Consider the following 14,056-nt stretch of genomic DNA (forward strand, 5'->3'; position numbering starts at 1 on the left):
GGAGGCTGACAGCTCGCAACCCCCCATGTAATAACCTCGTGACCCCCTGAGAGGTCCCAACCCCCAGTTTGAGAACCCCTGATCTAGTCTGATGTCGCACATGAACGCCGGCCAGAGAACTTCACCCAATGTACCAAGCTAGAGCAGACCTTTGAGAAAGGGATGTCCAGTCTTAACTTAAGCTGCATGCGATGGAGAATTTAGGACCATTTAGTAACAGGTATGTAGAGTCTGAATAACTGTGGCTACTTGGAGAGTACACCAGGGTTGTACCTGGCTCTAAGAAGCACTGAGTCTAACAGGCAGGCAGTCCCCAAACTTTTTGCAACTTCTCCATAGACCACTGATGGCTTAGCATGACAGAATAGCTGGCTTGGGGCTGACAGCTGGCTTTCAGATTGTATGCGTCAGAAATTAGGGAGCAGACAAAATAGAGACTGCAATTCAAAAATACGTTCCCTGCACAGCACTTCCAGGTCTGGCTCTAATAAGAGTTAATAAGCCATAGATCAAAAGGAGAATTCTGTTCAGAAAATTTAAGCGCCAAGAAAGCCATTCCACCTGTATGTAACCTGTTCTCTCTGTGCCATTAAAATAATCACCTTGCAATTCAAAACGCACTTGCAGCATCCATAGGGTTCTGCAATTTGGATTCAGAAACCAGCAACACAGGTAGAGATGGGAGCGTTCGAAGGCCACCACAGAAACAAGTTACAGCAGGAACCCATAATTCAAGCAGGATAATGGGAAGGGGACTTATGCCAGTGGCAGAGCAGTTTGCAAAATGCAGAAGAGCAGCATCTGGTGGCAGCTGGAGCTTCTCATGAGCTCTTTATTTTTAAGAGGCTCCATCATCGCTTATGTTTTGTGCACACGTTAGAGGGTTTTGTTACTACAGGGATTCAAGCTACGAACGTGTTTTCAGAGCACTCTTAGGAGATGCTAAGATTGCCAGATGGAAAGCTAGAGAGACCATGTCTGCAGGAGCTCAGAGGAGCTCCATTAACAGCCAACAGTCAGAACTAGTAGCATGTTTGTGAAGCAGGGAAGCCCCGCAAGAATGGGGAATATTTGCCCTAAGTCGTTGCTGTATTTGCCTATTTGGCAAGGATGGGAGGAGGCAGGGAAAGCAGAAAAGTAAAAAAAAAGCTCGCACTGAGCAAATATTTCTAGGAACAATCAAGAGGCAGTAGCTCCTAGTCAGAGGTTGCTGAGAGGATGAAACTTAGTTTAGACATGAATCTACCCAGATTCTCCCACCACCACCCCACCAGTTCTGAAGATGGAGAAGCTGAGGAAAAAGGCAGGGGAAGGGATTCGTTCACGATTGCACAATGGATTCAGTCACAGAGCTAGGAAAAGGGATCCAGGACTCCTGATGCCTGGGTGTCCTAGCCACTACATCACGGTGTCTGAACGGGACTAAAATAACGGCACCTATTGGGCATGGATAGTGCACTTGTATGTGTCCGTTGCAGTGAGGGAAGTTCTGCTTTAGTGTCCTTCGTGGAAGCAACTGACGCTACAGAGCATCTACCTCAGTCACACGCTGACATGATGCTGGGGAACAGATTGGAGGAGAGAACCAAGAGCCAGACAGCTAAGCCCCGGTTCCACTGGCAAGTCTGTCCACAGCAGAGCGCTTCCAGGAAGCAGTTACGGTAACATCAGCAAGGCTAAGGGCTGCATTCTGCGCCCGGCGGGCTCCGTGCTGTGTTAGAGGCTAGCTTGGAAAGGAACGCTGAACAATTATAAATGAGGATCAGCGTCATAGGGCACTGTCTAGTTGCTGGAGCACCAGGGCTCCTGGGCAAGTCCCCACCTCTGAGCCTCAGTTTCCCCATCTGCAAAGGGAGGGGTTATTTGGTCATTGTTCATATTGCAGCAGCAGCGAGAAGCCCCAGGCATGGCTCAGCACTCCATTGTGCTAGGAGCTGTACCGGACACAGAATGAAGCGATGGCCCCTGCTTCAGAGAGCTTACAACACAGGGCACTTAGAAGCCAAGAAGTGTGGGCCCTGCTAGTCTGTCAGCCAACCTTATTGCACACCCCAGGGGCTCCTTGCATCCCTCCCTCTCCCCCAAACTTCCTTTTTGGCCCCCTCTTCCCCCCATACCAGGGGCCTCAGTCTCTCCCCCATTGCAGGGACACTGTGCCCACCCTCCCCTTCCTCCCCACACCACGCCAGGTCTCCATTAACCTATTGGATGAAGCTGGGCTATGGTGTGGTTTTCAAACCCTTCCCTTTGCAGCACATTCCCCTACCTGGTCTCTGCTGCGGTTAATCCGGTCAGTCAACAGCTCCACCGTGTTCCTCTCCTCGTCCAGTTCCACCTCGAGGTGCTTGGATTTCTCCTGTGAGCAGAGCCCAGGTTATTCTAGCTTCAGATTCTGGGAAGGACGGGGGCGGGGGGCAGTGGTGAGCTGGAGCTGGTTCGCTGGAACTGGTTGTTAAATTTAGAAGCCCTTTTAGAACCGGTTCTAAAAGGGCTTCTAAATTTAACAACTGGCCAAAAGTGGTGCCTTAGGCGCCAACTCCCTGGGCGCTCCGGGGCTGGAGCACCCACGGGGAAAATTTGGTGGGTGCAGCTCCCCTCCCAGCTCCCCTCCGCTCCGCCTCTGAATTACACCCCCGCCCCGCTTCCCACAAATCAGCTGTTCGCGCGGGAAGCCTGGGAGGACTGAGAAGCAAGTAGTGGTTTTGCGCTAGGCCCAGGGAGACAGAGGCAGAGCGGAGGCGAGCTGGGGCGGGGGGGGGGGCGTGAGGAGGGCCGCCCGCGCCGCAGCAGGTAACCCAGGGGCGTGCAGGGGAACCGCTCCCCACCCCAGCTCACCTCTTCCTCCCTGGGCCTGAGCGGGAAGCTACCGCCTGCTTCTCAGCCCTCCCTGGCTTCCCGCGTGACCAGCTGATTCACGGGAAGCCAGGGGTGGAGGGGGTGGCGAAGCAGAGCAGGGCAGTGCGTTCAGGGGAGGAGACGAAGCGGAGGTGAGGTGGGGCCGGGCGCGGAGCTGCCAGTGGGTGCTCTGCACCCAACAAATTTTCCCCATGGGTGCTCCAGCCCCAGAGCACCCACGGAGTTGGTGCCTTAGGCACCACTTTTGATGTGATCAGTGGGGGGAGTGGCTTCTCCCCTGCTCCCCCCCCCCCGCTACGCTACCCCGCCCCTAGGAGCCAGAGGGACCTGCTGCATGCTTCCTGGGAGCCGCCCCAGGTAAGCACCACCGGGACTCCCCACCTCGCCCCCCAGCAGGTCCCTCTGGCTCTTAGGGGTGGGGCAGAGGGGGCACCCACTACGGTGGCCCACGAGACCCTCCTGCCCGGATCCGGGGGCAGTCAGGGGACGGGAAGGGGGTGCAGGGGTCGGGGGGGGCACGACCCCATCATGGGGTGAGGAGGGAACCGGTTGTTAAGATTTTGGCAGCTTATCACTGGGGGGAGGGGGTGTTTATGGGACACTACCACTCCCCACCCCAACCTTGGACCAGACAGAGGGCCATTCACACAGAGCATGGGGCACTCGCAGGAGTTATGGGCGCCCTAAGACACCAGTGTGCTCGGAAATGGTGAAGCTAGGCGGTTAACCCCGCGAGTGCTGGAGTAAGGATAGGAACGTGATGGGGATTCAGTGGGAGAGCTCGGTAGGACCCCCAAGACCCTATTCCTGAAACGTGAGCCACATAAAGTTGGTCCCCGGGCCTGTGCAGAGCCTCACTGCCTGCCATGGGGCTCTGAGAGACCCAGGGGCGGCCCCTACAGAACAACCTGCAGGAAGGAGATTCCGAGCACCCTTTCCAGGAAGGGCTACTGATTTCAGGTGCCCAACAGGAGGCACTGTTGGCTTTTTTTGCCTCTGTCTTCACTAACAAGGTCAGCTCCCAGACTGCTGTGCTGGGCATCACAGCATGGGGAGGAGGTGACCAGCCCTCTGTGGAGAAAGAGGTGGTTAGGGACTATTTAGAAAAGCTGGACGTGCACAAGTCCATGGGGCCGGACGAGTTGCATCCGAGAGTGCTAAAGGAATTGGTGGATGTATCTTTGAAAACTCGTGGCGAACAGGGGAAGTCCCAGATGACTGGAAAAAGGCTAATGTAGTGCCCATCTTTAAAAAAGGGAAGAAGGAGGATCCTGAGAACTACAGGCCAGTCAGCCTCACCTCAGTCCCCGGAAAAATCATGGAGCAGGTCCTCAAAGAATCAATCCTGAAGCACTTACATGAGAGGAAAGTGATCAGGAACAGTCAGCACGGATCCACCAAGGGAAGGTCATGCCTGACTAATCTAATCGCCTTCTATGATGAGATTACTGGTTCTGTGGATGAAGGGAAAGCAGTGGATGTATTGTTTCTTGACTTTAGCAAAGCTTTTGACATGGTCTCCCACAGTATTCTTGTCAGCAAGTTAAAGAAGTATGGGCTGGATGAATGCACTATAAGGTGGGTAGAAAGTTGGCTAGATTGTCGGGCTCAATGGGTAGTGATCAATGGCTCCATGTCTAGTTGGCAGCCGGTATCAAGTGGAGTGCCCCAGGGGTCGGTCCTGGGGCCGGTTTTGTTCAATATCTTCATTAATGATCTGGAGGATGGTGTGGATTGCACTCTCAGCAAATTTGCAGATGATACTAAACTAGGAGGAGTGGTAGATACGCTGGAGGGCAGGGATAGGATACAGAGGGACCTAGACAAATTGGAGGATTGGGCCAAAAGAAATCTGATGAGGTTCAATAAGGATAAGTGCAGGGTCCTGCACTTAGGACGGAAGAACCCAATGCACCGCTACAGACTAGGGACCGAATGGCTAGGCAGCAGTTCTGCGGAAAAGGACCTAGGGGTGACAGTGGATGAGAAGCTGGATATGAGTCAGCAGTGTGCCCTTGTTGCCAAGAAGGCCAATGGCATTTTGGGATGTATAAGTAGGGGCATAGCGAGCAGATCGAGGGACGTGATCGTTCCCCTCTATTCGACATTGGTGAGGCCTCATCTGGAGTACTGTGTCCAGTTTTGGGCCCCACACTACAAGAAGGATGTGGAGAAACTGGAGAGAGTCCAGCGAAGGGCAACAAAAATGATTAGGAGTCTGGAACACATGAGTTATGAGGAGAGGCTGAGGGAACTGGGATTGTTTAGTCTGCGGAAGAGAAGAATGAGGGGGGATTTGATAGCTGCTTTCAACTACCTGAGAGGTGGTTCCAGAGAGGATGGTTCTAGACTATTCTCAGTGGTAGAAGAGGACAGGACAAGGAGTAATGGTCTCAAGTTGCAGTGGGGGAGGTTTAGGTTGGATATTAGGAAAAACTTTTTCACTAGGAGGGTGGTGAAACACTGGAATGCATTACCTAGGGAGGTGGTAGAATCTCCTTCCTTAGAAGTTTTTAAGGTCAGGCTTGACAAAGCCCTGGCTGGGATGATTTAATTGGGGATTGGTCCTGCTTTGAGCAGGGGGTTGGACTAGATGACCTCCTGAGGTCCCTTCCAACCCTGATATTCTATGATTCTATGAATTGCCAAAACACTGAGCGCCCAGAACTGGAGTCAGTGGCAGGTGGACCTCACTTTTTTCAGAGGTGCTGAGCAAGGGTGCCTCAAGCCAGGCAACCAAAGATCAGTGGCTATTTTAATTTTGACGAGGCACTGACCCCAACCCATTAATTCCTGCTTCACAGAGCCACAACTTTCTAAGGACTCCTACGGGCCAGGCTGGGGAAGAGGAAGGGGCAGAAGGGCTTCAGATTTGGAAAGCCATTTATTCTCTGAGGCCAGACAGGAGATACCTTGGCCCCCAGCACTTGCAATTGACTCTCTCTGAAGGGGGGCATTTGTCAGCCAACCTGGAGGGCGGGAGGGAGGGAGAGAGAGAGACCCCTCATGAAATCCCTTCTGCATTGAAATCTCCAGTGCACCGAAGATTGCAGCAGAGAGCCAGTTAAGCAACTTTAGGACCTGTCTGCCATGGGATTTGAACCATGCTTGGAAATAAGAGTCTGATCCCTCGTTAAGTTTCACTGCCGATACGCTGGCTTGAAACTATACAGGTTGCATGGACAATGCAGAAGGTTCAAGTGCATCTGAAGCCTTTCCTGAACTCAAACGTGGCTTGGAAAGTCATGATCTCCAGACACCATGTTCAAGGCTGCTTGGGTTCTGCTGTCTCTGCTCTGTTCCACACCGCCAAGCCATTTGATTTGTCTAAGAGATTGGTTTGGGTTGAATCTGCCTGGGAGCTTCATCTAAACATACTGGTGAACGAGGACTTGGATTTGATCCGAAAGGATTTAAAAGTTTTACCATAAGGTTCGTTGCGGATCACTACAGACCTGCACAAAGAATCTCAAGCCTGCTGTTGGCATTCAGATCAAAATAGCTGCTTTATAAATCCATAAATAAAGAACCCCAGAAACAGAACAAGTCTCTGCCATGAACAATTATGCTGCAAGGCTTGAAAGAGCTGAAACGAAATCAGTTACTTGGCAATTAAAAGTTTCAGAGTAACAGCCGAGTTAGTCTGTATTCGCAAAAAGAAAAGGAGTACTTGTGGCACCTTAGAGACTAACCAATTTATTTGAGCATGAAGTGAGCTGTAGCTCATGAAAGCTCATGCTCAAATAAATTGGTTAGTCTCTAAGGTGCCACAAGTACTCCTTTTCTTTTGGCAATTAAAGAAAGTGTTAAACAAAAGGTCCAGCTTCCAAGTGAATGAGAGACTCTGAAGACAACTCTGCCCTCTGCTGTTAAAGGCAGGCTTTGTAGCTAGCAGGTTTTGTGCCACAGACAGCAGCAGATGCTCTCCTGGATTGAGTGCATGCTTCCTTACTTGCTGTTAGATGTGGGCAAAACACTGGGGTAAACTCTCAGCTCTCCCTCAAAACAGAGTCCTCCTTGTCATTTCTAGCCACGCCGCTCCCAGAGTCCAGCTCCCTGCTGATTTGTCTCACCATTATACAGATGCACCAGCTGGCTACTCTTAAAAACTTACTTGGTGGCTTTTAGTCTAACGGCTACAAGCATCTGGTTTTAAAATCTCAGTTACAGCAGATATCGTTTGTTAGCAATTGCCTTTAACAGCACGAAGCCCGGTGCTGTTGCAAGAAAGTTTGATTATTGTTCTTGAGTACCTATTCAGAGCCCCACAGCCTAGGATGTGGAGCTGAAAGAGTCCTTCTTAAAAACAGGTGAACATTTGGGCTCTAACTCTGATGGCTTCATGACCACTATGGGGAGGGGGGCAGGGTTACGTCACCAAACAAGTTAAAGAAGTATGGGCTGGATGAATGGACTATAAGGTGGATAGAAAGCTGGCTAGATTGTTGGGCTCAATGGGTAGTGATCAATGGCTCCATGTCTAGTTGGCAGCCGGTATCAAGTGGAGTGCCCCAAGGGTCGGTCCTGGGGCCGGTTTTGTTCAATATCTTCATTAACGATCTGGAGGATGGCGTGGACTGCACCCTCAGCAAGTTTGCAGATGACACTGAACCGGGAGGAGAGGTAGATACGCTGGAGGGTAGGGATAGGATACAGAGGGACCTAGACAAATTAGAGGATTGGGCCAAAAGAAATCTGATGAGGTTCAACAAGGACAAGTGCAGAGTCCTGCACTTAGGACAGAAGAATCCAATGCACCGCTACAGACTAGGGACCGAATGGCTAGGCAGCAGTTCTGCAGAGAAGGACCTAGGGGTGACAGTGGACGAGAAGCTGGATATGAGTCAACAGTGTGCCCTTGTTACCAAGAAGGCCAATGGCATTTTGGAGTGTATAAGTAGGGGCATTGCCAGCAGATCGAGGGACGTGATCGTTCCCCTCTATTCGACATTGGTGAGGCCTCATCTGGAGTACTGTGTCCAGTTTTGGGCCCCACACTACAAGAAGGATGTGGAGAAATTGGAGAGAGTCCAGCGAAGGGCAACAAAAATGATTAGGGGACTGGAACACATGAGTTATGAGGAGAGGCTGAGGGAACTGGGATTGTTTAGTCTACGGAAGAGAAGAATGAGGGGGGATTTGATAGCTGCTTTCAACTACCTGAAAGGGGATTCCAAAGAGAATGGATCTAGACTGTTCTCAGTGGTAGCAGATGACAGAAAGAGGAGTAATGGTCTCAAGTTGGAGTGGGGGAGGTTTAGGTTGGATTTTAGGAAAAACTTTTTCACTAGGAAGGTGGTGAAGCACTGGAATGCGTTACCTAGAGAGGTGGTGGAATCTCCTTCCTTAGAAGTTTTTAAGGTCAGGCTTGACAAAGCCCTGGCTGGGATGATTTAGTTGGGGATTGGTCCTGCTTTGAGCAGGGGGTTGGACTAGATGATCTCCTGAGGTCCCTTCCAACCCTGATATTCTATGATTCTATGTTACGAAAGGCCCCCCCCAACATGCAGTCAGTGGGAGTTTGGCCTAAGAAAAGGCTGTGGCAATCAGAACCTCAGCAGTCAGCATTAACCAACCTGCTGCTTGCACACACTGGAGGAGGAAGCAGACCGTGTACTGACAGATGCTCTGGGGGAGAAGAAGCATTTGACCAGCCCCTGCATAGCTGTGGCACTAAAACAGGCCAATCCAGAGGCCTGGACTCCGGGGAACGCAGGCAGACCCGGAGATACAGCCCCCACCCACTGCATACTCATGGATTAGACTATAGGCCTGTGTCCCCCAGCTACGCCATTACTGGGGCTGCAAGCAGGAGAGGCAGCACTGGTATCAGGGTGCCAGGGCAGTCTAGTCACCAGATTGTTGCTGGGGGTCCCAGGCAGGGTGCCAGGGCTGGGGTGCATCACACTGTTCGGTGCCATGCTAAAGGAGCTAGTTGCCGTTTCACGGTCGCGCCCATTCTGCGGCAGAACAGAGAACAATGCTACGTTCTGTGCATGGGGATTTAGTGCTGGTGAGATGTTCTGGAGGAAGATGGCACAGATAGGATTGTAGTAAGGTTGCCAGTGGAGATGGGGACTTGGTCATAAAGACTCTTCCCCTCCCAACCACTGCAGCCTTCCCAGGGGGACCCTCACCCGCCAGCACTTGAATAAGCAGGGCTTTGGAGCTGTACTCCGGCTCTGCTCCAGCTCCAGGCAAAAACTTGCAGCTCCACTGCTCCGGAGCTGCTCCACGCTCCAGCTCCGGGCTCCGCTCCAAAGCCCTGTGAATAAGAACTCCTGCATTCCAGTGAGCTCCCTGTGCTGCAGGAGTTCAAAGCGGCACTAGGGTCAGGGAGAGCAAACGAACCTCCAGCGCTTTGACCTGCCGAGAGCGATCGCCCTGGGAGCGTTTCTTGGACTCCACCTCCTGCTCCAGGTTCTGCAGGCGCTGGGCCAGCACATCCTTATCCAGCACGGCACTTTCCCGCTCAGCCTGGCTGTCCTGAAGTGCTTGCTTCAGCCGCGTGATCTGCAGGAAGAGACGGCGTCAGAGAGCTACCGCGCTACCCCGGCGTTCCCCTAGAGCCTGCAGAAAGCTGTACACGCCAGGCATCTGAAGATCTCCCCTAGTGACCACACAGGCTGGCTCACAGGTGTAGCAGCTGGACAAAGCAGAGGATCATGGGGGAGGGGAGAAGCAAAGGCTGGGCCAGATAGGACCAGTGTGGTGCCAACCATGGAACGACCCCCTAGTGGCCTCCAGTGATACCATGTGGTTGATGCTTGCAGCACTAGCGAGCCCTGCAGACAGCCATGGCCAGCCTGCTTCGGCTGGAGGAGAGGGAGAGAAAAGAGAAACAGCCCCCATTTCTGCACTGTGCGGCGAGAGGAGATTCTTCCCCCGCAACCAGCAGGCTCTGGTCTAAGGACACTTCTGGGCACCCATGCATAGTACCAGTGATCTGCTCTTTGCATAGCAGAGAACACCCAGCTCTGTCATCAGGGTGATTAACAGATGTAGGAGGGGCCAGACACCACCAAGCTACATACTTCAGGTAGCAAGTGGCCCTCTGGACAGCAGCCAGCCTGCAGGAAAGGGACTGGAATGACTCTGGATTTGAAACAAAAAACCCACCCCCACACAAGCCAAGGAGGGGAATGCACCTCACACAGCACTCCAGCCTGTGCCCTACGTGTGGCCTGGAGCTGGTGATGCTGCAGCTGACCCAGAGCTTAGCCGCAGCAGAGCTTCCCTCTTTGCATAGAGGGCTCTCAGCAGCTGGATTCGGAATAGCTGGGCAGAGCTCTCCAGCCCTGCGAGCGCACAACCCCACTCCACCCGCACACGCTGGGGCCCAGCACTGGGCTCGTGGGTTTCACAGGAAGCACCTTAGAGGTATCTGGTCTCAGGAAGGCCGAGACGCTGCAGTTTCACTCGGAAGGCGAGAATTACTCCAGCTTCGATCTGTCCAGTCTGCGCTCCCAGTTGGAACAGAGCAGACTGAACTAGAGAGAGATTCCACTACCTGTCACTCCTCTTAGCCCTGGAGGGCCAGCCCAGCTCCAGGGGAGGGAACCAGAGTCTGTCCCCAAGTGATGCAAGAGGGAGGCAGACTCTTTCCTGGCTCACAAACGGAATTTGCTAAGTTCTGACTGCAGGATCTTTATTGCTGGCCATGTGGGAGCCAGACGGCGCCCAGCCCGACTCTGGTCCCTGCTGGCGCTTGCTGTTACAGACGCTCACCCCTTTACTTGTCTACTGAACAGATCTGATCTGGGATTGCTGGCAATACAGCCTCCGCGATGCCCTTGAGCACAGCCGACTTCAAGGACACAGCAGCCAGTCTCAGGTAGTGCAGCCTCTTCCACTGGAATTGGGGGCAAGGGAGCTCTTGTACTGTCGAGAGTTACATGGGAGAATGCAGGAGCAGCAGCCAATGTTCCAACAGGGCTACGCTCGCCTTCGGATCAAGGCCTGAGCTGAGCAGGCAGTTTGCCTGAGGCAGGGAAGGTGCGTGACTTGGTTACACTGGGTAATTTGAAAGTGGACGAGGGACGTTTGCATCTTCCCAGTGCTAGTGATTTCTGAAAAAACACATTGTAGACGCCCTCTCCAAAGACAGCCCCTGGCAGGTTGTGAGCAAGACGAAGCACCTGAGAGCCGGCAGCCTACCTCGTCCTGCAGCCGGCCCATGGTGAACTGCATCTTCTCCACCTCCGCACTGCGGTCCTTGGCCTGCTTCTGGGAATCTGCAACCTCCTTCCGTGACTTCTCCTTGTACTCCTCCAGCTGCGACTGCAGCATGGCCAGTGAGCTGTGGGACTCCTGAGCCATCTGGTCCAGCTAGAGAACAGGGGAAGGAGTACTTAGGAACCCACAATTAGTGCCCATAACCAACCACCTCCCCCGGGCCACATGGGGATCAACGATGCCATTGGAGCCACCTGGGGGGTCCCAGTTAACATCCACGGGAGTGGAGGGAAGAGAGCCCTAGTAGGTTTAGAACCACCATGAGGAGGAAGGGAAGGAAGTAAGAGGGTGTTCCCTGCAATACTGGTTAGTGGGCTGGACTTTCCCCTTTTTCTCCCAGACATTTGGTTTGAACAATAGAGCTGAGGCTGCTAGGAATGGTACTGATGTCCGAAGGAGACGGGCAAAGCTGAACTCAAAGCAGAGATTTTGCACAGAAATGCCTGTTAAACGCAGCTGGCTAACCCGGCTGGGGCCAGCAATATGAAGTCCTTGCAGGTCACCCAGCAGCACAGCTTAGATTTATACAGCACCTATCGCTGGGGTAATCCAGCCACCAGAGCTCATCATCCATAAATTTCATAAGCGAGCCTGGTGGGGCCAGAGGACTGCAAAATGAGTCACCCTGGATACCAGAGTTCACCTGACAACTCCCAAATCTTCTAGCACCCGGGACCTGCCAGGATGCTGCATCCCTTGGGGTCTCTAGTGAGCTGAGAAGACGTAGTGGGTTTTATGGAGACTAACGAGACATTTTAAGAGGGCAAGAAAAGCTAGTCTGTGCTAATATCCTCCCCAGCTGGGTGGCTCAGCACTTTCCGGATGGCTCCATATTTCAGCTGGTTTCGCAAGGCAGCTCCAGTTACTCTACTGGGCAAGCTCCCAATGCCACCCCTTGGCGAGCCAAGCCATGACAGCACGAGCCACATGCACTCCAGCTAGCAGGCCAGCCCGCCGCCCCTGCAGAATCCCAGCCGAACGCCAAGCAACAGCTCTGTAAGCCTGGGCGACAAACGGAGTTGGCAGCCACGCGACACTGTGTAATGATCTGGCCGTTCCCTTATGTCAGGCCTACCCTGCAGCGCTGGAGAGGCGTCACCCACTTTACTGCTCACTTCCCGCAATGGCCAGTTGTTGCTCCTCACTGCTTTATCTGTAACCTAGACTGGAAACTCCTAAAAATGGGGAGGCAGCGTTGCCTAGTGGACAGCGCACTGGACTGGGACTCAGGAGACCGGGATTCTATTCCTAGCTCTGCGGCTGGGTGACCTTGGCCCAGTTACTTCCCTGCTCTGTGCCTCAGCTTCTCCATCTGCAAAATGGGAACAATGGTACAGGCCTCCTTTAGAATTTACTCATCAAGAGCACTAGATGAGAGCCAGGGATTATTAAAAGCGCTCTGCAGTCGCTGGGTTTGTGGTGCCTAGCGCAGTGGGGGCCACCCTCGTACAAGCTGATGAAATACTAGCTCACAAGAGGTTAAGAGAGCCTCTTATAAACAAACAGAAGTGCCAGAGCTTGTAGGACAGCTGCATGGCAACTCCTAGTCACATACCAGCTGCTCACAAGCTAGAACGATACACCCGAGAACCATCTCGTCCTATGGCTAAGGATACCAGCTTGGAGGCAGGAACTTGTTCTCCCGCAAAAGGTTTCATGGGCTTCTGCTAGCGCCTGAGATTAAAAGACTAAATCCTGTTCTAGCCAGAGGGAGAGGAAGCAGAAAGACTGTCCCGTGTGCGCTCTCTTAAAGGGCTCCCAGACAGATCTCCGAGCACGAGCAAAATACAGTCACAGGCGGTGCTTGCTGCTGGCTGTGCCAAACGTGTTAGCTGGCGGGTGGGCAGGCCGGTCGCCTGACAGGGAGAAGAGAGGCTTCCCCTAGACCACCTCCCTATCTTGTGCGCTAGTACAGCCCAGCTCGGGTACAGCCACCTAATCTGTTGGCAACACCAGTTGATGTCCAGAGTATTAAGCCCAATGTCTCTGAAAGCTCCCGCCCAGCCAAAAGGATACCATGCTTGGGTGGAATGGAACAGTTTATGAACCTGATGTGTCTTAGTGTTAATGTTTCAACGCAGCCAAGTCCTGTTTGCAAGCAGGTTGCTGGCAGGGTGACCAGATGTCCCAGTTTTATAGGGACAGTCCCAATATTCAGGATTGTGTCTTATATATATATTGTGTCTTATTACCCCTCCGCCAGCTCCCGTCCGGATTTTTTTACAGTTGCTATCTGGTCACCCTAGCTGCTGGACATATCAGAATCCCAGCCCTTTGCAAATAGAGGCCTCTCCCCTTGTTGGTAGCAAATGCCACCAGTGTAAGATTTGGGGGGTGGGGGGGAGGTTTAAACTCCGGGCCCTTGTGCAAGCTTCTCAGGACTAAGATGGCCGCATCCTACAGAGACTACATGTCCCAGCATGCAGTGCAATAACTTGATCCAAGCAGCCATGGGAGAGCATGGGCAACACCTGGCCCCTCCCCCAGGCTTTAAGCCGGTGACATCAGCTGAGGAGTCTCACAAACCTCTCTGGTCAGCTTCTCTGTGGTCTTATCCAGCAGCCTCTTCTGCTCCTCCAGCTCATTCTTGGTCCTCCTCAGCTGTTCCTTCTGCTTCATCTCCTCCTGGTGCGAGGCGTTCAGCACTTGGTGCTCCTGAGATAGCCGGCTGAGACTCCTCTGGGCCTCTTCCAGGCGGCTCTCCAGAGACCTCTTGGCCATCAGCAGCTCCTGCTCCTGCTCCGCAGCCTCCTCCAAGGATTCCTCCATCTGTCTGCGATCAGCCTGGAAGGGGAGGAGCTCTCAGAGAAACAGCCCAGCCCCTAACATCCCTGGGAGCTTTGTATTTGAATATCTCAGTCTGGACGGGGCAGCATGGTCCAATGGATAATGCTCAGGAGATGTGTGACCTGCGGGTGACCCCGGGCAAGGCCCTTCTCCTCTGTGTGGGCTATAAGCTCACTGA

At 53.0% G+C, this 14,056-nt stretch overlaps 1 protein-coding gene across 2 annotated transcripts in view; it reads right to left on the minus strand.

The window, feature by feature from the left end:
- CGN (cingulin) overlaps window positions 1-14,056 on the minus strand; it is a 61,473-nt gene that overhangs the window by 15,410 nt on the left and 32,007 nt on the right. For both annotated transcript variants that reach the window (XM_074938438.1, XM_074938437.1), the window contains exons 13-16: window positions 13,618-13,875; window positions 11,014-11,184; window positions 9,208-9,369; window positions 2,267-2,356 (exon numbers count right to left, since the gene is read on the minus strand). In XM_074938438.1, coding sequence (XP_074794539.1) covers window positions 2,267-2,356; window positions 9,208-9,369; window positions 11,014-11,184; window positions 13,618-13,875 — 681 coding nt within the window. The remainder of the gene's footprint in view (window positions 1-2,266; window positions 2,357-9,207; window positions 9,370-11,013; window positions 11,185-13,617; window positions 13,876-14,056) is intronic.

The sequence above is a fragment of the Natator depressus genome, chromosome 24 (genome assembly GCF_965152275.1).
Source record: "Natator depressus isolate rNatDep1 chromosome 24, rNatDep2.hap1, whole genome shotgun sequence".
In the NCBI taxonomy this organism is placed as follows: domain Eukaryota; kingdom Metazoa; phylum Chordata; order Testudines; family Cheloniidae; genus Natator; species Natator depressus.